At 43.6% G+C, this 23,440-nt stretch overlaps 2 protein-coding genes across 3 annotated transcripts in view; one reads left to right on the top strand and one right to left on the bottom strand.

Annotated features, from left to right (window-relative positions):
• MAK (male germ cell associated kinase) overlaps positions 1 to 13,994 on the top strand; it is a 33,121-nt gene extending 19,127 nt beyond the window's left edge. Inside the window, exons 11-14 of one of the 2 annotated variants that reach the window (XM_054381653.1) lie at positions 938 to 1,066; positions 3,168 to 3,242; positions 6,228 to 6,359; positions 13,840 to 13,994. In XM_054381653.1, coding sequence (XP_054237628.1) covers positions 938 to 1,066; positions 3,168 to 3,242; positions 6,228 to 6,359; positions 13,840 to 13,994 — 491 coding nt within the window. The remainder of the gene's footprint in view (positions 1 to 937; positions 1,067 to 3,167; positions 3,243 to 6,227; positions 6,360 to 13,839) is intronic. The other variant, XM_054381654.1, reaches the window with a different exon arrangement.
• Positions 13,995 to 18,096: 4,102 nt separating this feature from the next.
• LOC128967585 (transmembrane protein 14C-like) lies at positions 18,097 to 23,396 on the bottom strand. Its single transcript, XM_054381751.1, has 4 exons — positions 23,292 to 23,396; positions 22,329 to 22,430; positions 19,103 to 19,187; positions 18,097 to 18,892 (listed from the first exon to the last, which is right to left on the bottom strand). Exons 1-4 carry the CDS (start codon positions 23,365 to 23,367, stop codon positions 18,835 to 18,837), a joined length of 321 nt encoding a protein of 106 aa, XP_054237726.1. The 5' UTR covers positions 23,368 to 23,396; the 3' UTR covers positions 18,097 to 18,834.
• Between the last annotated feature and the right edge of the window lie 44 nt (positions 23,397 to 23,440).

The raw sequence follows: 23,440 nt of genomic DNA, 5'->3' as shown, positions 1-23,440 counted from the left end.
TACCCCTGTACACAGCACTGGTTAGGCCACACCTTGAGTACTGTGTCCAGTTCTGGGCCCCTCAGTTTAGGAAAGATGTTGAATTGCTGGAGCATGTCCAGAGAAGGGCAACGAGACTGGGGAGAGGCCTTGAGCACAAGCCCTATGAGGAGAGGCTGAGGGAGCTGGGGGTGTTTAGCCTGGAGAAGAGAAGGCTCAGGGGAGACCTCATTGCTGTCTACAACTACCTGAAGGGAGGTTGTAGCCAGGTGGGGTTTGGTCTCTTCTCCCAGGCAACCAGCAGCAGAACAAGAGGACACAGTCTCAAGCTGCGCCAGGGGAGGTTTAGGCTGGAGGTGAGGAGAAAGTTCTTCACAGAGAGAGTGGTTGGCCATTGGAATGTGCTGCCCAGGGAGGTGGTGGAGTCACCATCCCTGGAGGTGTTCAAGAGGGGATTGGACGTGGCACTTGGTGCCATGGTTTAGATAGGCATGAGGTGTAGGGTGACAGGTTGGACTCGATGATCTTTGAGGTCTCTTCCAGCCTTCTTGATTCTATGATTCTATGATCTTCAACTAGATCAGGTTGCTCACAGCCCCATTTAACTTGACCTGGAGTGGTTCCAGGGATAGGGCATCTACTGATCAACTTGTGCCAGTGTTTTCCCTGTCTAACCTGACCTGAAATAGTTGCAGGGATGGGGCATCTACTGCTTCTCTGGGCAACTTGTACCAGTGTTTAACCACCCTCAGTGTGAAAAATTCCTTCCTTAGATCTAGTCTAAATCTCCACTTTTTTAGTTTAAAAACATCACCTCCTGTCCTGTCACAACAGGAGAATCAGTAGGCATTCTTCTTCTACATGAATGGTGTTCACATCATACCACAAGTAGTTCAGTGTTGTTTTGGCTAAATTACATTTGAAAATTTATAACATTTTCCGTAATTTGTATTTTTAGGTGTAAACCCAAAGAGTGTCTCTTTAGCAGCAGTCAGAGAAGGATCCCATGGAACCTGGAACAACCAGTTGTTTTCTAAACCGCAGGCACATACTGGAGGAGGAGTGAATTTGAACAGAAATACTACAGGTAAAAGTGTCATTAAAAATGTCACATTATATCTTATCCTACTTCAATTAATTTAGTTAAGACCATCTGGTTTAACTTCTGTTGCAGGATGAGATTCTTGACTCTTTTTTTTTTTTTTTTTTGATCCTTTTGTATCACAGACTTAAAGTAACAACTTCTTTGTATGTAAACTACGTGTATGGCTTTCAGAGTATAAAGCAAGTTTAGACCAGGCCCTGTTATAACATTCTGTCAAGATAAACTGTGTCCATAATCCTCTGTTGTGCTAATTTAAGCAAATAGTGTGACCTCTTTACTGCCTGGTCACTGTGCCATGGCACACTCTCCAACAGCAGTCTCACATATGAAAACAAGTTTGTTGTATAATGTGTAATAAAAGTACTGGCCAATATTCTAAACAGGTCTTTTAACAATCCACTAGCCTTGTCCTAAATACTTCGTGCATGAGAAGCAGCTGAAGGAACTGAGACTGTTTAGCCTGGAGAAAAGGGGAGACCTTCTTACACTCTACAACTGCCAAAAAGGAGATTGGAGTAGGGTGGGGGTCAGTCTTCTCACAGGTAACAAGCAAAAGGATGAGCAGAAGTGGCCACAGATTGCACCAGGAGAGGTTTAGGTTGGGTATTAGGAGAAATTTTCTCACAGCAACAGCTGTAAAGCCCTGAAACAGGCTGCCCAGGGAAGTGGTGGAGTCCTTAAAAGAAATGTAGATATGTGGCTGAGGGACATGGTTTAGTGGTGACCTGGCAGTGTTGGGTTAACAGTTGGACTTCATGATCTTGGAGATCTCTTTCAATCAAAACAATTCTATGATTCTATGAAAAGTCCCCTTATCTTCAGCAAGGAAGTTGGGAGTCAGGTGCCTTTCACTATACTTTGTGAAGAACCAGCAATTTATGGAGTGAAGACTAAGACTAGTTAAGTGGTTTATTGAAGATTTCACTGAGGAATGCATCAGACTCCACACCAAAATCTCTTCTGACCATCATGCCCTGTACATGAAGTGCAGTGTCCCACGACCCTGTTTACAGGAGGCTGCCTTGTTAACGACTTTGCAGCCATTGTCCAGCTAACGTGAGTCACTTCTAAATACTTTAATGGCAATAAACCACTTAGTCTTGTACCAAAAGAATTTCAGAAGCTTTGTTTACACGCAGAAGCTATTCTCCTGCTTAACAGGGCTTTAGTAGCCATTCTGCAGGGGCAGCAAACCTGATTTTTCCCTCTAAAAGTCAGCTGAGCTCTATGTTGCTTATCTGACATCTTGCGAAAGATTTTAGGAAGTGGGAAAATAATATCACCTACCAGAATTGTGATGGACTAGAGCAGACTTGTTTAAGCATTCACCATATGCAACTTTTTGTTTTCTGAAATAATAGTATCTGGGTTTCTCAGAATTAATTACTGTAGTCATAAAATAGTCTTGCAAGGCAATTAGACACAGAAAGGCAATGAGCTGTTTCCAAGGGGAGAGACACAATGAAACCAGGATGGGTGGAGCACAGATCATGGAAATACCACACACACAAATGATGTATGTTTTCCTCACTCATAGTGACAGGATTGAAAGATGACACTGTGCTGTTGACTGTTCAAATAACCATGTTTAGTTCATTTGCTTTTCTTTTTCCTTCATGCACAATACTGTGCTAAGGTGAAATAAGAGCAAACAGTTACAAATGCTTTATTTATGAAGAACTGCAAGGTGGTGATCAGTCAGCTTTGCAGATATGCCCGAGTGCTTAAACTTGTTACTTAGGTATTTGTGTGACTGGAATGCAATTGCATTGTTGGTCAAGGAAAGGACCTTGTGAAGTAACTAGTCAGAGTAACATTTCCTACCTGATAAAATAAGAATGAGACATTTTAGTTATAGAAGTCACAGAATCACAGAGTGGTGGAGGCTGGAAGGAACCTCTGGAGATCATCTAGTCTAATCCCCTTGCTAAGGCAGGTTCACCTACAGCAGGTTATATTTTTTTTCTCGATTGCTTTGTTTTCCCTCATTTCTTTTACATCACCTACCCAGACGCTTCATAAACTTTTTCTAAAGTTCTGTCTTTCCAACTTTTTCTCTTCCTTTCATTCTCCTTGCCTACAGATGAGAACTTAATTATACCTATTGAAAAGCTATCATGCAGAGAAAGGTTGAATGAAAAATTTGAGGATCCAAAAGGTAATTTACAGCAATTATAGCCTGGTTCTTTGCACAATTATGTTTTAAATGTTGTAAAAATTGCACTTATAATGAAGATTCCAGATGATCATGTACTTCATCCATAGTTGTAATCTGGTTTTGCAAACCTTCCTGTCTTCATTGTGACTTCTTCTGGACTCTTGGCGCTTTTTGTGCTTCAAAAGACAGAGAATATTTTGTTACTCTAATTATAATTCACAACATGTCACTGCACTGTTGCTGGTTCATGGTGAAGCAGCAGTCCTAAAGCAGCAGCATCTCTCCTGAAGGACTGCATGTTCCTAACAGCACTTGAAACTTGTGCCACTGACTGCATTCTGATTTTACAGTACTATGTTTGCATAGATTTTAGTGGATTTACCTTAGCATATGAGGGTGGAAACTCAATTTTCCAGGCATCTTAGCTTGTCTAAACAAGGATTGTAAAGCTGCTATAAAAACTGCTCTCCCACCATTTCTGCCTTGTCTGGTGTGACCTGCCCCTGTGATAAGTCTTACTGCAGCTATTTAGAGGGCTTTTTAAACACAGCTTAAACTATTCAATGTCTTTATCCTTCATGAAGTGTCAGGAATGTGTTTTTAGAGGTATGGTGTATGGCCTAGGCCAGGCTTGCACTTGCTGACATCATGTTTATGAGCACTTGCATATAAACCTGCCACCAAGACCTCTTGGATGCCTGATGGATGACTGCTTCTATAGCAAGAACACATTCTTGTGTACAGCAATGGTCTGAGGTAAGGAACTGCTTTTCAATATGATATTTGTTTATTTGTAATTATTATGTTATTTTATATTGAACTATTTTTCTCCTCCTTCCTATGTTCTCATCCAAGAAAAGATCAGCCATCCAGACCTGTTTCACTCAGACCATTCCTCCTGGCTGCACTCTTCCATTTCCTGCAGGAGGGTTCGTAAAGGGTACTGGACATGACAGGTAAGAACCACAAAATTCTTCACCAATTTTTGAAAGGAATTCATCTTTGCTGAGCTGCAGATAAGTGTCAGACAGTAGTCTTTTTGAAGCTATATTCATTGAGGCCTCTCATGTTCTTGATTTTCATAGAATCATAGAATGCTTTGGCTTGGAAGGAACCTCCAAACATCATGTAATTCAACCCCCCCCTGCAGTAAGCAGGTGCATCCTCAACTAGATCAGGTTGACCAGAGCCCTGTCAAGCCTCACCTTGAATATCTACAGGGATGGGGCCTCAACTACCTCCCTGGGTAACCTGTTTCTAGTATGTTTCTAGAGGCAAAGACCTACATACATAAAGGAATTTTTTTGCCTTCTCTCAATTCCTGTATACTCTCTACAAAGCTGTAATTAGTGGCAAAATTTAATTATATTATGAGATTCTTTAAACTGCTAAACCACCCTACGTAATGCTACCTAATTCAGACTTCAGAATTTTAAGAAATGCCTCTGAGCTGTCAGAACTATGAACCACTCCCAGTGAAATAATTAGAAACTAGGGGAGTAAGTGTATGTCTGTGTATATGTTCACAGGCAGGTGAATAAGCCACTAAAACTGTCTTGTTTTGGTTTTCAGGCAAATTCCTGAAAAGGAAGAACAACTCACAGGCTACAAGAATGTTAAATTTTGTTGGAATACTTTATTAAAGTTGTATTTTTCAACAGGACTCTTGAGTCATTCTTTACTGTGTTGGAGACTGGCAGCAACTGGGCACAGGGAAGCCACATGGAGACTCAACTGTGTGCAGCACTGATAGAAGTGACAGTCTGGGGAGACTGGCAAAACTGAGTTAGCTGAATGCTCTTTGTTAGTGCTTCTGAACAGGGAGGTATGGAATGACCCAACACAGCTGTAATTAGTTGAGGAGACAATTTTGGGTTTGTGGATGACCAGTTTTTCAGCTTATAAATTCACTGCTCTGAGCTCTGAAATCATCACAGAGGAGTTGGGAGTGTTGTTTGAAGAGGAAATCTTTGAGGCCAGAGATTTAGGAGACAAACTGTAAAATCGGCTACTGTTTTACTGCAACTACTGCTGAAACCATGCTGAAGGTTAATGTGATAAAAATGCTCACACTTCATAAAGATCAGATTAAAACCACTGTGTAGGTCCATGTAGTTCACACATTTAATACTACTGAATACAGAACCACACTACTAGAGAGAAGCATTCCTCTCTGGACATTTTGCCAGCACAGTTTTAACACTGTCCTAAGTGATGAAAGATACGGAAAAGGTAAGAAATTTTCTTGGATCAGGGAGTCTAAGTAATTTCAGTACTAATTTTGTGTGTCAATGCACAATGTTTCTCAGTTTCCACATGAGGATGGTCATGTCAACATTCCCAAGGTATTGCTGCTTTAAAGAAAGATCTGGACCAAAACTAGGCACCACAGAATTACAACCAGAATTAAAGAAAGAGGGTCTGACATTTAAAGCAGGCCTTTAATTGTGGAACCAGACAAGGCAACTTCAAGTGGTGCACCACTTCCCACAAGAGAAGTTTTGGGTTCATTGTTTTCGGTAGGTTTAGGTCAAACATGTTGAGCACGAGTACTCTTGAGAACTACTTTTCAAATACTGCAGGGCTTAAACCAGTTTCTAGTAAAGCAAGTAGCTGTAAGCAAAAGGTAAGATCCTACTTTACTCTAAAAATTGGTGTAAACCTTTCTATGTGATCTTAAGTTTACTGAAAGTGCTAATGAAATGTTCATACTACTCTGTTGTCTTTATTTCTGCTGAATTGCTGATCAGCTGTACTGGAACTGCAACTTAGCAAGTTTGTTAAGTGCTAGGGTGAGTCCAACTAATATACCAAGCAAAGAATTAATACCTTTGTGGTTTTCAGTAAACAAGCACTAGGGAGTTTTTAAAAAACACTCATACTTGGTACTCTTGTGGTGTTGCAACTGTATTTTGAAATGCCTATAAAAAGGTAGCAAGTTTTTTCTGAAAGGAAGTGAAAATACTAAAGCTCTGCGTTCAACAGGAAATCCTGGCTTTGTGAGTGGTGCTGCTTACAACCCATCAGGAGCATATATCCCTTCCTTTCACAAAAAAGAAGCTGGATCAGCAGGACAGAGGATACAGCTAGCTCCTCTTGGTGTATCAGGTAAGGAACGTCCTTTTACCATATCTATCAGGAGCAAAGAGACTTGTTCATTTCTCATGTTTCCTAAAAGATTTATTAACCCTTAGTAAGGTTTCCCTCAGTAGGATATCTGGGCATAAATTGTTCTTAACACCAACAAATTGAATGTAGGTGTCTAGGGGCAGTCCTGAGAGCTAGAGAAGCTATTGCTGTTATTTGTTAGACAAAGGTGGAAACCTTTGGTAATCTCCAGACATGTTCCAGCAACTCAATGTCTCTCCTGTAGTGAGGGGCCCAAAACTGAACCCAGTATTTGAGGTGTAGCCTTATTAGTGCCTAGTACAGGGGCCCAATCCATTCCCTACTCCTGCTGGCTACATTATTCGTGATACAGGCCAGGGTGATGTTGGCCTTCTTGGCCACCTGAGCACACTGCTGGATCATGTTCAGACAGCTGTCCACTAACACGCCCAGATCCTTTTCTGTCAGGCAGCTTTCCAGCCACTTGGCCCTAAGCCTGTAGCATTGTGTGGAGTTGTGACCCAAGTGCAGCACCTGGCACTTGGCGTTATTAAACCTCATACAACTGACCTTGGCTCATCAATCCAGCCTGCCCAGATCCCTTTGCAGAGCCTTCCTACTTTCAAGCAGACCAACACTCCCACTCAATTTAGTGTAATCTGCAAACTCAGTGAAGGTGCATTCAATTCCCTTATCCAGATCATTGCTAAAGATCTTAAAGAGAACTAGCCCCAACACTGAGCCCTAGGAACACTACTAGTAACTGGCCAGCAACTGGATTTAACTCCCAATCTAAACCTTCCATGGCACAATTTGAGCCTATTTCCTCTCATTCTATCACTTCATACTAAGGAGAAGAGATTGACCCCCACCTCACTATAACCTCCTTTCAGATAGTTGTAAAGAGCAGTGAGGTCTCCCCTCAGCCTCCTCTACTCCAGACTAACTCCATCTACCACCACTCTTAGGGCCTGGCCATCCAGACAGTTTCCAAACCAATAAAGCATCATAGAATCATAGCATTGTTTCAGATGGAAAAGGCCTCTAAGATCAGTGAGTCCAGGTAAACACTATCCACAGCCTTTCCCCTCATCCACTAAGCAGGTCACCTTATCACAGAAGGAGATCAGGTTCATTATTCAGGACCTGCTCTTCATGAACCCATGCTGGCTAGGCCTGATCACACAGTTGCCTTGCACATGCTGCATAATGGCACTCAAGATGATCTGCTCCATGACATTACCCAGCACCAAAGCCAGACTGACATGTCTGTAGTTCCCTGAGCCCTCCTTCTGACCCTCCTTGTACATGGGCATCATATTTGCCAATCTCCAGTCAGCTGGCTTCTGGAGGTGTTCAAAAAAATGTGTAGCTGTGTCCAGGTATTGGCTGGGAGGGAACACCAACCAAGAGAGCCAGCTGGACCAGCTAATGGGCATTCAATACCATTGTGACATCATGCCCACTGTATCAGGGCTGGCCAGCACAAAGAGGATGGGACTTGAAGTTCAGACTGTGACTGGTGATGCTTCCTGTTTCTGGTGCTTTCTCATTCTTCTTCCACTGACGGACTTTGGTCCCTTCTTCCCACTCACCTTGTTGCTTGCTGGCCTGCTCAAAAAAAATAAGGTACCTTTTTATATTATTCCATTAAGGTCTCCTTATCTCAACCTTTTGTTTTTGTTTTGCTCCCTATCCTTCTTCCCATCTTGCTGGGAGGATGGTGTGGGGGAGTTTGTGAGAGCAGCTGCTTCAAACGCAGCTGCTGCCTGAGTCAAAACCATTTACAACATGGCACTTCATGACATGGTTTAATGGTCATGGTGGTGTGGGGTCAAGAGGTGGGACTCAGTGATCTTAGAGGTCTTTTTAAACAGTTCTCTGATTCTGTAAGGTTTGGAGCATTTGCTATACAGCTGTTCATTAGTGGTGAAGAACTAAGCAGAACTGTAAAATATGTAACTCCAGAACTCTACAGTAAACAGTTGTGTAGGCTCGACACAAATACAAATCCATGATTTATGTAGCTAGTAGTAATTGACAGAGTCACCAACTACTACATATGCAAAATAGGTACATTAGAGTTTTAAAAAGAGCTCTCTATTTGAGTGGATTTGGAGGAATGGTCTTGACTGACTTTTGTCTAGCTTAGGGCTGTCTCGCGTGGGTCTTTACTCACTTTAACATCACTCCATGCAATTGAATGATGTGATGATCTTAAATGTCTTTTCCAACTGAAATGATTCTACGATTCTAAGCTTACAGTGGCCTCAACAATTTCAGAAAAGGCGAAGACCTTCACCAGGTGACTTAGTAAATTCACAAGTAACATTACAGATATGGTGTACACAGTAAATTGAAAATATTTTCTCTCTCATTTACTGGCCCTATCTAGTTGGCCTCTGCTTTCTGTGGTGGACATGTGAGGCAGTTTTTCACTGTTTTCATCTCACTGTGTTGGCTCTGTAAGTCTGGATACTGAGATGACACCACTCTGGTACCCATGAAATACCGATACCATGTTTTGTGAAGTGAAGCTTTCAGTGTTGCTGCATTATAGAAAGTAAAAGCCGAAGGAGGACACAACTGACCAGTTCTGAATAGTTATGACACAATAATGATGTAGCTGTACGTTACATGAACAAACACATTAAAAAGCACTTAGATTCATCATTGTCCTGCACTTGGGTCACAATAACCTCTTGCAGTACTCCAGGCTTGGGGAAGAATGGCTTGAAAGCTGTCTGGTGGAAAAGGACCTGAGTGTGGTGATCAAGAGCTGGCTGAGTATCTCTTGAATATCCAGTTCAAGAGGGACAGGGATCTACTTGAGAGAGTTCAATAGAGGTCTACAAGGAAGATTAAGGGACTGGAGCACTGCCTTATGAGGAAAGTCTGAGGGAACTGAGGCTTTTCAGTCTAAAGAAGACTGAGAGGGTTAAGTGTCAAGAAGAAAAGGGCAAAGGGCGATGGATGTAAACTACAGCACAGGAAGTTCTACCTCAAAGTGAGGAGGAACTTCTTTGCTGTAAGGGTCATGAAGCACTGGAACAGGTTCCCCAGAGAGGTTGTGGAGTCTCCTTCTCTGCAGACTTTCAAGACCCATCTGGATGTGTTCCTGTATGACCTGCACTAGATTCTATGGTCCTGCTCTGGCAGGGGGGTTGGACTCAATGATTTCCAGAGGTCCCTTCCAACCCCTAACATCCTGTGATTCTGTGACTATGAGCCAGTGTGTGCCAAGAAAGCCAACAGCACCCTGCCTTTTATCATCAGTAGAGTGGCCAGGAGGACTAGGGAAGTGATTGTCCTCCTGCATTCAGCACTGATGAGGCTGTACCTTGAATGCTGTGTTTAGTTTTGGACCTCTCACTACAAAAAGGACATTGAGGTGCTGGAGTGGGTCCAGAGAAGGTCAGTCAAGCTGGTGAGGGGTCTAGACAACAAGTCTTCTGAGGAGCAGCTGAGGGAACTTCATAATATTAAAGGTGTCTTCCAACCAAAATGATTATAGGGTTCTGTAATGTGAAACGTGTTCTGATTGTAGCTGTCCCCTTGGATCCTCTACAGTATGGGTGATCCTTGAGCACCTTCGTTACTGGTATATTTCTGATTCAAAGATGGACAGATATGTTCCAGATACAGGAGAAACTGTTTTGTAAGAGATATTTAGAGCCCTTGTCCAAACCAAACAGCACACCTTTCTAGTTCTTCAGTGGAAATAACAAGGCCCTAAACTCATCATTCTTTAACTAAAGGCCCTATGGCAAAGCAATCAGACATGGTCCTGCTTAATAATGTCCTTTTGCTGACTTACTCTCTTCATAGAATGGATTGGGTTGGAAGGGACCTCTCAAGGTTGTCTAGTCCAACCTCCCTGCAGTGAGCAGGAACAACTTCATCTAGATCAGGTTGCTCAGAACCACATCCAACCTGACCTGCAAGCAACAGGACTAGAGGAAATGGTTTCAAGCTGCACCAGAGGAGGTTTAGGCTGTATGCTAAGAAATACTTCCCCACAGAGAGGGTTATCAAACATTGGAATGGTCTGCCCAGGGCAGTGGTGGAGTCACCATCCCTGGGGGTGTTTAAGCAGTGTGTGGACCTGGTATTTAGGGAGATGGTTTAGTGTTGACCTTTCAGTGCTGGGTCAGAGGTTGGACTGGATGATCTTTGAGGTTTCTTCCAACCACATGTTTTCTGTGATTCTGTTTCCAGGGAAACTCTTTTGAGTTACCTGTTCTTAGGAACTTGCAAGTGACTTCAGAGAAGTGAGGAAGGAAGGAAGGAAGGAGATGGCACATGGATATTACATACACTTAGATGCATGCATAGTCTGAGTTAATCAGAAGCCCACCAGGGAACACTAGTGCTGCACTTCATTATCTTATCAAGTCACTGCTGAAACACAACAGCCAGAGTTTTGATTTGTTACACTGTGTGAATCAAGAAGTTCACAGAAGACCAAAATCTGCTACTATCTCTACACTGCTGTGAATAATGCAAATTAAAAAGAATTGCATATGATGATTCAGAGAGAAATAAATTCACTGTTAATCTGTAATCAGAAATGGAACATGGATAGTAAAAGTCAGAAAGGCTGGCTGGCAGATGGAGGTCAATTAGGAGACTCTTCCATGTCCCAGAGAAGAACAAGAATCCTATTTAGCCTAAGCTCTGCAGACTTGCATGGGAAAAGAGGTAAGAATGAAGCAAATGGCAAGGTTTATCTCCTATCTCTCAATACTTCAACATTAACATTTTTGGCGACCCTTCACTTTGTATTATCCAAACTGAAGTAAGTTATGCTCTCAATTGTTTTTGCACTCTTCATTTGTTCTGTTAATGCCATACTTTAATGTAGTATAAAAGATCTGTTTATCTGAGGAAAATGCCAAGACCTGGGAAAACTGACCTCTTCACTCGCTACAGCTCCCTGAGAGGAAGTTGTAGCAAGCTGGGAGTCAATTTCTTCTCCCAAGTAACAGGCGACAGGACAAGAGAAAACTGCCTCACCTTGCACCAGGGCAGGTTTAGCCTGGACATCAGGAAAAATTTCTTCACTGAAAGAGTGGTCAAGCCCTGGAACAGGCTGGCCAGGGAAGTGGAGTCACCATTCCTGCAAGTGTACAAAAAACTTGTAGATGTGGTGCTGAGGGACATGGTTTACTGGTGGAACTGGCAGTGCTGTTAATGGTTGGGGTCAATGATCTTGGTGATCTTTTCCAACCTTGGTGATTCTATGATTCCAAGACTAAATTATGAAAGTAGGAGTGGAAGGGGTAGAATATGCTTTAGGAATGACAAGGAAATAATGTTAAGGTATAACAAGAGTCTGGGTAAGCCAAATGACTGACTTTAAAGGATTTGGGAAATGGCACAGTTGGGGCTGATTTGCCCCAGGCTGGCCATAAAAACTGAACCTCAAAAGAAAAATTAATGAGACATTGTAGTAGGAGACTCAGCTGAGGGGAGTGGAAGGACCAATATGTAAACCAAACCCACTCCATAGGGAGATCTGCTGTCTCCCTGGTGCCCAGGTCAGGAGGTCAGAGGAAAACTTCCCACCCTTGTGAGGCCTTCAGATTATTACCCACTTCTGGTCTTTCAGGTGGGTAGTGATGATGTAACAACAAGAGGCTCAAAAATCAATTAAAAGAGATTTCAGGGCTTTTGGGCAACTGGTAAAGGGATCAGAAGCTCAGGTTGTGTTCTTCTCCATCCCCCTGACATCAGCAGTGGACAAGGGAATATATAGGAAGAGCCAACAGGCCAATTCATGGCTGTGGGACTAGTGCTGTCAAGAGGGCTTTGAGTTTTACAATCACAGTTTGGTATACAGGGCTCCAGAGCTGCAACTATCAAACAGGTTGCACTTGTCCCAGTGGGGATAAGGAATCTGAGGCAGAAGTTGGCAGGGCTCATTGATAGGGCTTTAAATTAAGATTTGAAGGGGGAAGGGATTAACAGTCATGCCTGCCCGTGACACAGAGTGGGGCAGCACAGCAGAGGCAGAGGGATGGAGTACTAGTAAGGGCTCTCAACTTGTTGCCCTGAGGCAAGCCAGAGACAATGCACCAAGACACCCCAAGGGAATCAAGGGGGATTTGCCTAAGAGGGTGAAAGGGCCAGCCCAGCTGAAGTGTCTCTGTGCAAATGCACACAGTTTGGGCAATAAACAGGATGAATTAAGGGCCTCTGTGCTTCTGGAAAGCCATGACATAGTGGCTATCACTGAAACTTAGTGGGTTGATTCCCATGACTGGAATGTAGGGATAGATGGGTACAAGGTCTTGAGGAAGGACAGGCAGGGTAGGAGGGGAGGAGGTGTTGCCCTCTACATCAGTGACCAGCTGGAATTGGTGGAGCTTCACCTGTGGAAGGATGATGAGCTGGTTGAGAGCTGGGTTAAGATTAAAGGGAAGACAGAGGAAGGTGATGTTACTGTAGGGGTCTGCTACAGGCCACCTGACCAGCAGAACCAAGCAGATGAAGCCCTACATAAGCAGATAGAAGTGACTTTGTGTTCACAGGCCCTGGTCCTCATGGGGGATTTCAATCACCCTGACATCTGCTGAAGGGACAACACAGTAAGGCACCAGCTATCCAGGATGTTCCTGGAATGCACAGCCGACAGCTTTCTCCTCCAAATGGTGGAAGAACCAACGAGAAAAGGTGCTATGCTGGACCTTGTTCTCACTAACAGGGAAGGGCTGCTGACCAATATGAGGCTGGGGGACAGCCTTGGCTCCAATGACCATGATGACATCTAGGAGGATGTATTCCAAGCTTACAACCCTGGACTTTAGGCATACAGACTTTGATCGCTTCAGGGATCTGCTGGCCAAAGTATCATGGGACAAAGCCCTAGAGGGAAGCAGGCCCAAGACAGCTGGTCAATATTCTGATCCATATTCATCTTCTGATCTGATTGACCTTCTCTGATTCTGTAACCATGTGAAATGCAGAAAGGGGAAATCTGAGTAGGAAGGCTGGAAATATAGTAATGCACTACTCCCAGTGCCTGAGAGCAGGTACATGCCTGGTGACTCGGAACAGACCCTACAAAATCAATGGAGAAACAAGAAATGGAGGTGAAGAGGATTCACCACCATGTGAACAGAACCAGAACCAGGAGTTCTTAGTTATAGAGGAGGGGAATAAAAGTCATAAGATCCCAAGAGGAACAGGAGGTGTCCGTTTTTAAATATTTGAGGTAGAGAATGCTTCCATTCTGTAGCAGTTTTGAAGTAGGAGATAGTTGTAGACATAAGCATCAGTTTTTCCCCTGAATTTCAATGTTTTCTCAAGGGACTTCTGCAAAACCAGCAAATTACAGGAAGCATTAACCTTATCTGAAAAGAAGCATATCAGAGACCAAAGCACCCTTCAGTACAAGTCATCTTTAATCTCAAATTCTTTTATCTGTAAAGGAGTGAAGCACCTTTTGATTCACAATTAATTCTGATTTCTTGTTTGTTCCTTTCAGATTATTCCTGGAAAACCAAAGCTGCTCGTGCTCAGTTACCAGCTCCCACTCTGAATGCAGGAGCAAGAAATATGTCTGTATTAACCCGCCCACCAGCAATTCAGCCAGTACATGGAAGAACAGACTGGGTGGCCAAATATGGAGGAAACAGATAAAAAAACCCATCCTGGAAAGATACTGTGTGAGCTATGTTCAGTTCTCCAGCACTGGAAACCTGAAATGCCTACTTGCTCTCACTTTTCCTAAGACTATGCAGTAGTAGCTTAGAAAAAAAAATACCTTGTGTTCTATTACCTGTACAACACCACGTAAAATATTTGCTATAAAGTAGAATTTATCAAGTATTGTGTAAGAAATATTGCCAAAACTCCTGAGAAGTAGATTTCACTTGGTGTGTTTCTAGAGATGGGTCTCCTCAGACTCTGAAAACAACTGTTACGGTTGTTCACCCAGTGCAGCACCCACTGCTGGCATATGCTTGAAGCACAAGGAGCTAGAGAAGCAGGGCTAAAGCAGAGCAGCACCACACTTTCAGGTATCAGGCTGGTTCCTTACCAGAAAGATGAGAGTGAAAGCACAAATGAGGCTTTGTGAAGAACATCACACTCTCCTATAAAGATTTCAGAACTCACTTGTACCTGAGAGGTAGCTAAGGATCTGTAATGTGCAAATATTCAAAACAGCAAGGAGAACTTAGTCGACTCACTGTAGTAGCACAGATGCAATGCACTGATAAATACTACACAAGGGTCTAAAATCATAGAATGACAATGTTGGAGATTGGAAGGCATCTCGAGAGACCATCGAGTCCAATCCCCTGCCAAGAGCAAGATCACCTAGGATAGTCCACTGTCACCCTCACTGTAAAGACGTTTCTCCTCATGTTGAGGTGAAATCTTCATGTTTGTATCCATTGTTCCTCATTACTGCTCACCACCACAAAGAGATTGGCCCCATCCACTTGACACCTACCTCTCAAGTATTTATATACACTGATCAGATCCCCTCTCAGTCTTCTCAAGACTATACAGCCCCAGGTTTCTCAGTCTCTCTTCACAGGGGAGATGCTCAAGTCCCCTAATCACCCTCGTGGCTATCCTTTGGACTCTATCAGATCCCTGTCTCTCTTGAATTGGGAATCTTGGCTCACACATGGCTATAGAATGATATATTGAGAAACAGCCAAACAAGGACTGAATGCTAGACTTACCTGTAGATTTAGGCAGCAGTGTGTCCTAAAAATTAGTACTATAAATAACTTTCAACCAGTTTTGGTCACTGATTTGTGGAGTTTTACATCTGTCCTGTCAGGAGAGTGTCACAATGAAATTTTAAGGAGCCTGAATCACTGCAGCCTGTCAGCTGTTTTAAGGGTGAATCAGCCAAAAAGGTGTAAATTACCAGAAACTCTTGCATTTACATGTGTTTATTGGGTGATTTAACTACAGAGGATGAATAAGGTACATGAGGGAGGATATTTAGCTGTTCCTTAAGACATTGCTTTCTGGTTTAGATCTTAAAGATCAGCTTTAGGTACCTGAAAACACACAGCAAGTTTAGTAATGCAATACCTCACTGTTTGTATGTTCTTTCAGTACCTTTCCTGGCTTCTGTGCTGTTTTATAGTAATATCCCACAAAGGGGGACAGCTGTATGTACAACAAATTGTTTTTAGGATGTTCAGCTAGGCTATCTCTGTTAACAACTGCATTTGGAAGAGATGCTTTAGACTTGGTAGTTATTTTAAACCTGCTGTCTCAAAGTACAAAACGAGAATATTCCTTAAAAGTTGTAAAGCTGTTAATGATTACTGTAAGCATTGTAAAAAAGAAATTTTATTTGTATGGCTTTTATAACTGCACATAAAAATTTAAATTCCTCTTGTTGACTTAATGTGCCAGAATCTATGGGTTAATTTAACTTACTGGAAATCAATTTAAGACAGCTATACCAAAAAGTCAAGCATTTTGTTATGAAAATGGCACCTAAAGAAAATGAATACTTTTTTAATACTGGAAGAGCTATATAGGGGATATTTGGTTAATAATGCATTAGAGAGTTTAATTCAATTGCCATTGGTCTAGGCTTAAGTATTTGTCATTCCCTTTGTACTACCAGATGTCCCTGTGCTACTTAAATGTGTCTTAATTTATCTCTAACTGGCTATGCCAACAAAGGACAACTTCAGACTGTCTACAACAGGTTTTTATAATGAAAAAATAGACACATTAGTCATTCATCTCTAGTACTAGATGCCATGAACTTAGTTAAAAGCACATTCTATTCAAGGAATTAACTAAAAATGTGTCCATAGCAGCCCTGTCTCTAAGTCATCTGGAGCAGAAAAAGAAACGGGCACTATTTATGGCATGAAATATGTCTAGAAGCAGCATCTTGTCCTTATATACTAATGAACATTAAAAAGGCTTTGACATAACCTTTATAATCTAAATAACAGCCTTTATTTGTCCATAATCAAAGTATTACAAGCATTAAGAAACTCTCCTTGTGAAAAACAGCAAATAAAAAAACCAGAACTAAGACAGTAGTAAGAGGCTAAATAGGCTTTGTACAGTCATTAAAAGTCTGATTCATTGAGTGGAGAAGTGCCATCTAATGCTACAAAAATTTAGAATTTTTTACCATTAAGTTACTCCCTTGGAACATAGGAATAAGACTTTTCTCCCTTCCTTGGATTACTGCTGTTTCTCGTGAACATGGGAAGTGATAACAACAGTTCTAACCAGCAGTTCTCCATTCAAGCTACTGCTTTCCAAAGCTCATCAAACAGCAGCAAGGCTTCACACTTAAAAGCTTCTCAATTCAGTTGCCTAATTGCTATTGGCTTCACTCCATTAAACGACAATTGCAGCCCAAAGTTGCATGTTACCTGATTTGAAATCAGTATTACACAATTGGAAAACAGCTGGATCGGGGCTCTTCCCAGTCTATTCCAGGAGATGCCTCCATGTTTGCATCTTAATTCCACAGAAGGTAACTGCTTCAAAAGCAATACAAGGCAAATAACCCATACAGTAGTTTAAAAAATGTCTTAAATGCTGATGTCTGGCTTATTAACCTTTTCAAGCTACAGCAAAGATTCAGGCACCTGCCAAACCAACACTGGGTCCACAGCCTAGGATTAGGCACTTAAAAGGATAATTCCTAAATAAACCATCTGCTCTCATGCACAGCCCTCACTTCTATGCAGGGAGGTAAAAGGGAAAAGTTAGTACAAGTGAGCACCTGAACTCTGCAGGGTGATGAACAAGGGCTCTAGGACGGTGCCCTGAGTCCAGTTTGCCAAGAGACCTCTCTGCTTGTATTCAAGTCTGCTCTGACCTAGTGTGTGGCATAGGACCAGACCACTGAGACCCTTGCCAGAACTGTGCCCATATCTGGCCATGTTCCTGCTGATCTGAAACCCAACTTCACTGGCTTGGCATCCTGGCTTGACCTCAGCTGTGCCTCAGCATCACAACTTGACTGGCAAACCACTGCACTGCTGGCTGCTGCCACTGAGCCAGCTCTGCACCTCCTGCTTGGGCAGTACAAGGTCACTACCCTGCGTGTTCCACCGCAACAAGGAGGGAAGGAAGAGCACAAAATGACACCCTCATGTTTAAAGAAGCCTGAGCAACTCCAGAATCCCACCAATCTAATGGATCAACCCATCTCTCCCAGTGCCAGCCACCAAAGAAAAAGCCTTGAATAAAGTGAAACTCAGGATCTGTGCAGAAGGGGATGTAAGTTAAACTAGACCAGAAAAGGGATATGTTACTGTCTATGTGTAGCTCCCAGGATTATTTCTGTATGGCAAGTTTACATTTAGAATTATTTCAGGGATCAAGGGAACCAGCTGAAGACAAAGGCTGATCAACTGAGCCCTCCAGTCTTCAAAAACTTTGACAGAGCTTTTCTCAAACCTAAAATAGATGACTCTTCTCAGGAAAAAAAAAACAAACCAACAAACAAAACAACCCAAACAAAAAACCCAAACGACTTCAATGTAACATTTGTCTTGAATATGTGGTCTGTGTGCTTTTGTTCTCTACAGCTGCCCCTAGCTCATGGTTTTTTATATTTACAGGTCACTAGATTCAGGGAATGGAATAAAGAGGATTTGTACAATTCATGGTCACAAACAGATCCAAACACTTGGAGGGAAAGGCACCAAACTATTATCCAGTTTGTCCAGGTGAATGACGAAATAATAGTTGTATAGAACACAGAAGTTTGTAATAATAATTAGTCGGTTTATTTAAAGTAACTTTTTAATTCTCATTAAATGCAAAAGCTTTGGTTACAGTTCAGCATTATCAAAGCACATTTTCAAGTCATTAATAGGAACTGTAAAAGTGAAACAAATTACATCCCGCTGGGCACTTTTGCTTACAAGTAATTTGCAAGTAACAGGTTTGCATTCATTGCATTACAGCAGAACCTTGACAGCCTGCTCCATGATCGTGTTTTGCAAGACCAGGTTCTAACACATGGTGCTGGGAGAACAAAATCCCTGACTGAAAAACATCATGAGCAGATAAACTGGCAAGGAAAGGGAGAAATAACATAGTAAGTGCACTGCTGTATTAATTACTACTGACAAATTAGCAACTTCTCTCCCCTTGTTTTAGAGGTACAAATGATTTTAGAATGACAAGTCCAGATGTACATTTAAGCTTCAATCCTGCAACTGTCTACACCCAAGTGCCAAGAGGTCTTTGCCTACAGTAAGCTGCAGGGCCAGAAGCTAAACTAATGCTATATTCTTTATTTTTTTGCTTCACAGTGCAGACAATGTTAAGACAAATACCATTTTGGAAGACATGACAAGGGCTCTCAATATCTGTCCTTTAAAACACAACCCACATGCATTAGGATATGAACAATACAGTGCATGGACAGCAGTGCTTGTTCCACTTTTGTGTAGCACATTTACGCAGTTTCAGGCTTCTCAGTTCTCAATCATGTATCTTCAAGTGACTTTATGCAGACTTATGGCTTAAGAGGCTTCTCCATGATCAGAAATCCAAGCCGTCCAACCATCAGTAAACTGTTGAACAAAGAGTTGTTACAGACAAAAGAAAAGGAGGGATTGAGGCAAAAGAAAAAAGAAAGAAGAAAACGCTGACATCATTCCATACAGATGAACTCCATCAGAAGATTTCATTTTTCACAGAACTTAACCGTGTAACAATATAATCTGCTAATAAATAAAATGTTTCTTCAAAACTACAGATGAAAAGACAAGAGAGGTGACTACCTGGCAGCAGCGATGATCCCAGGCATTGGTTTTTTGGAGTTGTAAAATCTCATTCCCATAACAGCAGACAAGGTTCCAGATGCCACTGTTGAGAGGAAACCAAGTCAGGACCATTCAAAAACAGAAATATCAATGCAGCACAACAGCTGGAGATCTAGCAGTTCCAGCCAAAAAGGATGATGGCTACAGGACACAGGAACACCTCCCTCCTCTCTGCAAAGGAACATACCCAAACATTTTACTTACTTCCGTTCAACACTAGAGCTGCTGTAAGCTTCTCAGCAGCTTTGCATGTTCCACTGCTCAGGAGAAGTGAGCAAATCTCATCAGGGTTGACTACTGTCTAATAACCCACAACCTCCAATCCTCCAGGGCAGATCACTAACTCTCCCCTCAAGTTCTCATTTGTAGAAGAATGATTATTTCCTTGAATATAGATAGACTCTGTGAGACCCCAGGTGTTTTGTTGGCTCAAACAGTGCCAATGAGAGGCAGGGTGCCCTTGGCCCAGGGTCTGCCCCACATGGGGTGAGGGAAAACCGGAAAAACTTCTGGGGAAGCAGGAGGGAGCAGGTGGCTGGAGGAAGCCACTTGGCTCCGTTCTGCTTTCCCTTACCCCCTCCACCACTCTGCACTGCCTACTCTGCATTGCCCCACATCTCTCAATTCCCACCAATGCCGGCATGCCCAGAGGGTCCTGCCGCAGGCGGCCATGTGGCACAGCCCTGCTTCCCTGCCTGGCCCCAGGCCTTGGTATGCGATGGCAGCAAGCGGCAAAGCGACAGCAGCCACAGCAGCCATGTGGCATGGCTGTGTCCCCGCTGCTCTGCCCGGCCGTGGCATGGCTGTGTCCCCGCTGCTCTGCCCGGCCGTGGCATGGCCCTGTGTCCCTGCTGCTCTGCCTGGCCCTGCGCCTCAATAAGTGACAGCGGCAAGCGGGAAAGCGACGGTGGCCACATGGCACAGCCCTGAGTCCCCGCCGTTCCGCTCGGTCCCGCTCACTGCCCTGCTTCACGCTGCCTGCAGCCCAGAGAGGATGACATGGCACAGCCCTGCTCCCCGACACCGCCAAGAAACTTGGAACTACTGCTATGACAATGCCACCATTGTCAAGCCAGTGATACCCCTTCTCTTTGATATGTATTTTTCCCCACTGCTTTTCCCTCCAATTTTCCCTCTGCTCCAGTTCAACCTAATAAACCCAGGTCATTAGCCATTTGGTGTCCTTTCACCTGCATTTACTCCAAGGGAATTATATGAACCTTGGCACGGCTAACCCCCACCTCCCCAGCTGACCAGGCTTGGAAAGGGGAGGGCTGGGCCTTAACAGGCTCAAAACTACCAGAAATCTGGGACAAAGTTCACTATGCAGGAGGCAAATATAATTACAGTTCCCATTTCTCTGTGACATTCTGAACTGGAAGGCGGCACTAAATACTACAACAAGAATTAAAACAACCTCACTTGAAAGTACAAATTAGCAAACAGCAAGTAATCAAAGAGATCAAACTGAAAGAGCAAGTAATATTTTAAACACAACTCTAAATTATATAATTATGTCTAGGGAAAAAAAATCCAATATTCACAGGAAAGTTACAGTAATGTTGTTTCCCTGAAGAAGAAAGGCAAGTGAAGATGATCTGTACCCTTCTCCAAAGCCTCATGTTTGTCTGCATCAGACAAGGCAAAAACTACTCTAAACATCCTCTGTCCCAGTTCTTCTGGATTTCTACCCATGATGTACCATGACCATCCTAAAGCTCAGTGGGAGTCACAAATGCACATTGCAGCAGGGCTGAGAATAAACTGATGAATAGTGGCTGGGCCATAACACCGCTTTCAAGCGGCACACTTCGAAAGCACTACATGCACCACATCAGGATATACAGCAGCTGCTCATCCTTCTGTCATGATGCTGAAAACTCATGCTGGACATGCACAGCCACTCCAATAGCACAGAATTGGTTTGGCTGGAAGAGATCTTTAAGATCGTGAAGTCCAACCATTAACCCAGCACTGCCTGATCACCACTATACCATGTCCCTCAGCACCACATTTAAATGGCTTTTAAATCCCTCCAGGGATGGCAACTCCACTGCTTCCCTGGGCAGCTTGTTCAAGGGCTTAACCACTCTTTCAGTGAAGAAATTCTTCCTAATATCCTATATAAACCTCACCTGGCACAACAAGAGGCTGTTTCCTCTTGTTCTGTCACTTGTTATCTTGGGAGAGGAGACCAACCGACACCTTGCTACAACTTCCTTGCAAGCAGCTGTAGAGAGTGAGAAAGTCTCCCCTGAGTCCCCTCTTCTCCAGAATGAACAAACCTAGAATGCTACAGTGGAAGAGACAGTTCACAATGGAAACTACTTCACATTTTGCTGTGGTTTACATCTCATTCCTTAATAACAAGGCAGTCTGGTCCTCTAAAGAATCAACCAGAGACTCCATGAAGCCTTAAAGCACTTTACATGATGAAGTCCCATTGGCTTAAATAGTCTTACATCACTGTATTGCTACCATGTCACAACATTAACAATACTATGACATAGTTACAGAACTAGAAGGTCACCCAGGCTAACCTGGTTCCCAAAGGCAAGATCAGTTCCTGGCAGATACTGGTTTAACAACTCCTGCAACCATGGAGGTAAGTCCCTGAGGTTCACCTGATCTAGTGCTTTCTAATACTTTCTACTATCGTTTTATCCTTCATCCGAAAGGTTAACTGCAAGCTAAACCCACCAAAACTTCTTGTCCCATCTACTGTAAGCAAGCGTACATATTCAGACTGCTTCTTCCAGAGTGCATGACGCATGATGACACACACTGGTCTTCTGAGATGCTTGTGCAAACCAATATTCCATAAAGCTACACACTGCTTGTCACAGTCACTATTGCCAAAATGCTTACTGCATCACCACGGGCTACAAATGCTGCTTCACAACCAAACATTTTTCTGTGTCTTCATTAGTTTAACAAGGTATCAATTCTGGAAGAGAAGATTAATATTTCTCACCAATTCTGCCTTCAAGGACAACCTAGGTTTTAAAACCAGGTACCATACTGGTACACAAATACATCATGGCTGCAGGCAGGAAGGTCCTGCCACCACTTAAAGCATTTGTACAAACAGAAGGGCACATATGAGCTGAAAGGTGGTAGAAAAAGGGTTGCTATTCCCACTACTACCATTAATGCTCAGTACTAGGGTGTGAAACAAACTTACCAAGGGAAAGCCACACATTCTTTGGGTCTTTGGACTGCTGGTAAGCACCTAGTCCTGCTAAGCCACCAAAGAGAAGACCAGCAGCTAGGGATGGGACACTGCCTAGAATAAAAAGGTAAAGCAGTCAGTAAAAGAACACATAAGAAGTTAGTCTGTAAACCAAACACAAGCTTCTATTACTAAAAAAAAAAAAAAGAAAAATCACTGAATCACGGAATGGTGGGGGCTGGAAGGGGCCTGTGCACATTACCTAGTTCAACACCCCTGCTAGAGCAGGGTCACCCAGAACAGTTTGCACAGAATCACAAGGTTCAGGCAGGTTTTGAACCTTTTCAGAGAAGGAGACACCACAACTTCTCTGGACAGTCTGATCCAGTGCTCTGTCACCCTCACAGGAAAGATGTTTTCCCTCACATTCAGATAGTACCTCCTGCGTTCCAGTTTGTGCCCACTGCCCCTTGTCCTGTTGCTGGGCATCACCGAAAAGAATCTGGCCCCATCCACTTGCACCCCGCCGCCCTGTAGATTGAGGCGAGCACTGGTAAGATCCCCTTTCAATCTCCTCTTTACCAGGCTAAACAGCCCCAGGTCTCTCAGCCTCTCCTCATTAATCCACAGAAATAATCTAAACGGAAGACACTGGCGCAGCGTTTGTTTACCAGTACGATACTTTGCAGACGTCAGCCGAGCACCATTTCCATGTTACAAGGCCTTAGCACGGCCTCCCATAGAACACCAGGACCCTGCGCTCCCCGCAGCCCCAGCTGAGGCGGCAGCCCTCGGAGGGGCCTCCGAGCGGCGGCAAGCACCCCGCCAGCTCCCAGGGCGGGAGTCAAGCCCCTGCGGTCCGGCCGACAGCGGCTCAGCCTTCCCTCCCGCGCCGCCGGGACACCCTCCGCCGGAGCGGGCAGAGCAGGGGGCTGCGGGCAGGACCAGGACGCCTCCCCCGCCGCCGGCACCTACCTGCCTTGGCGTAGCCAACGATGCCGCCCGCCGCCACCAGCGTTGCGTAGCCGAAGCCCAGCCAGTCGTACTCCATCTGCGGGAAGCGGAGGCCGCAGCAGCAGCCCCCGGCCTGGCCTCGCCGCGCCGCACCCCTCTCCGACCTTGGG

Source organism: Indicator indicator, chromosome 6 (genome assembly GCF_027791375.1).
Source record: "Indicator indicator isolate 239-I01 chromosome 6, UM_Iind_1.1, whole genome shotgun sequence".
In the NCBI taxonomy this organism is placed as follows: Eukaryota; Metazoa; Chordata; class Aves; order Piciformes; family Indicatoridae; genus Indicator; species Indicator indicator.
This window is presented reverse-complemented; position numbering and strand designations above follow the sequence as displayed.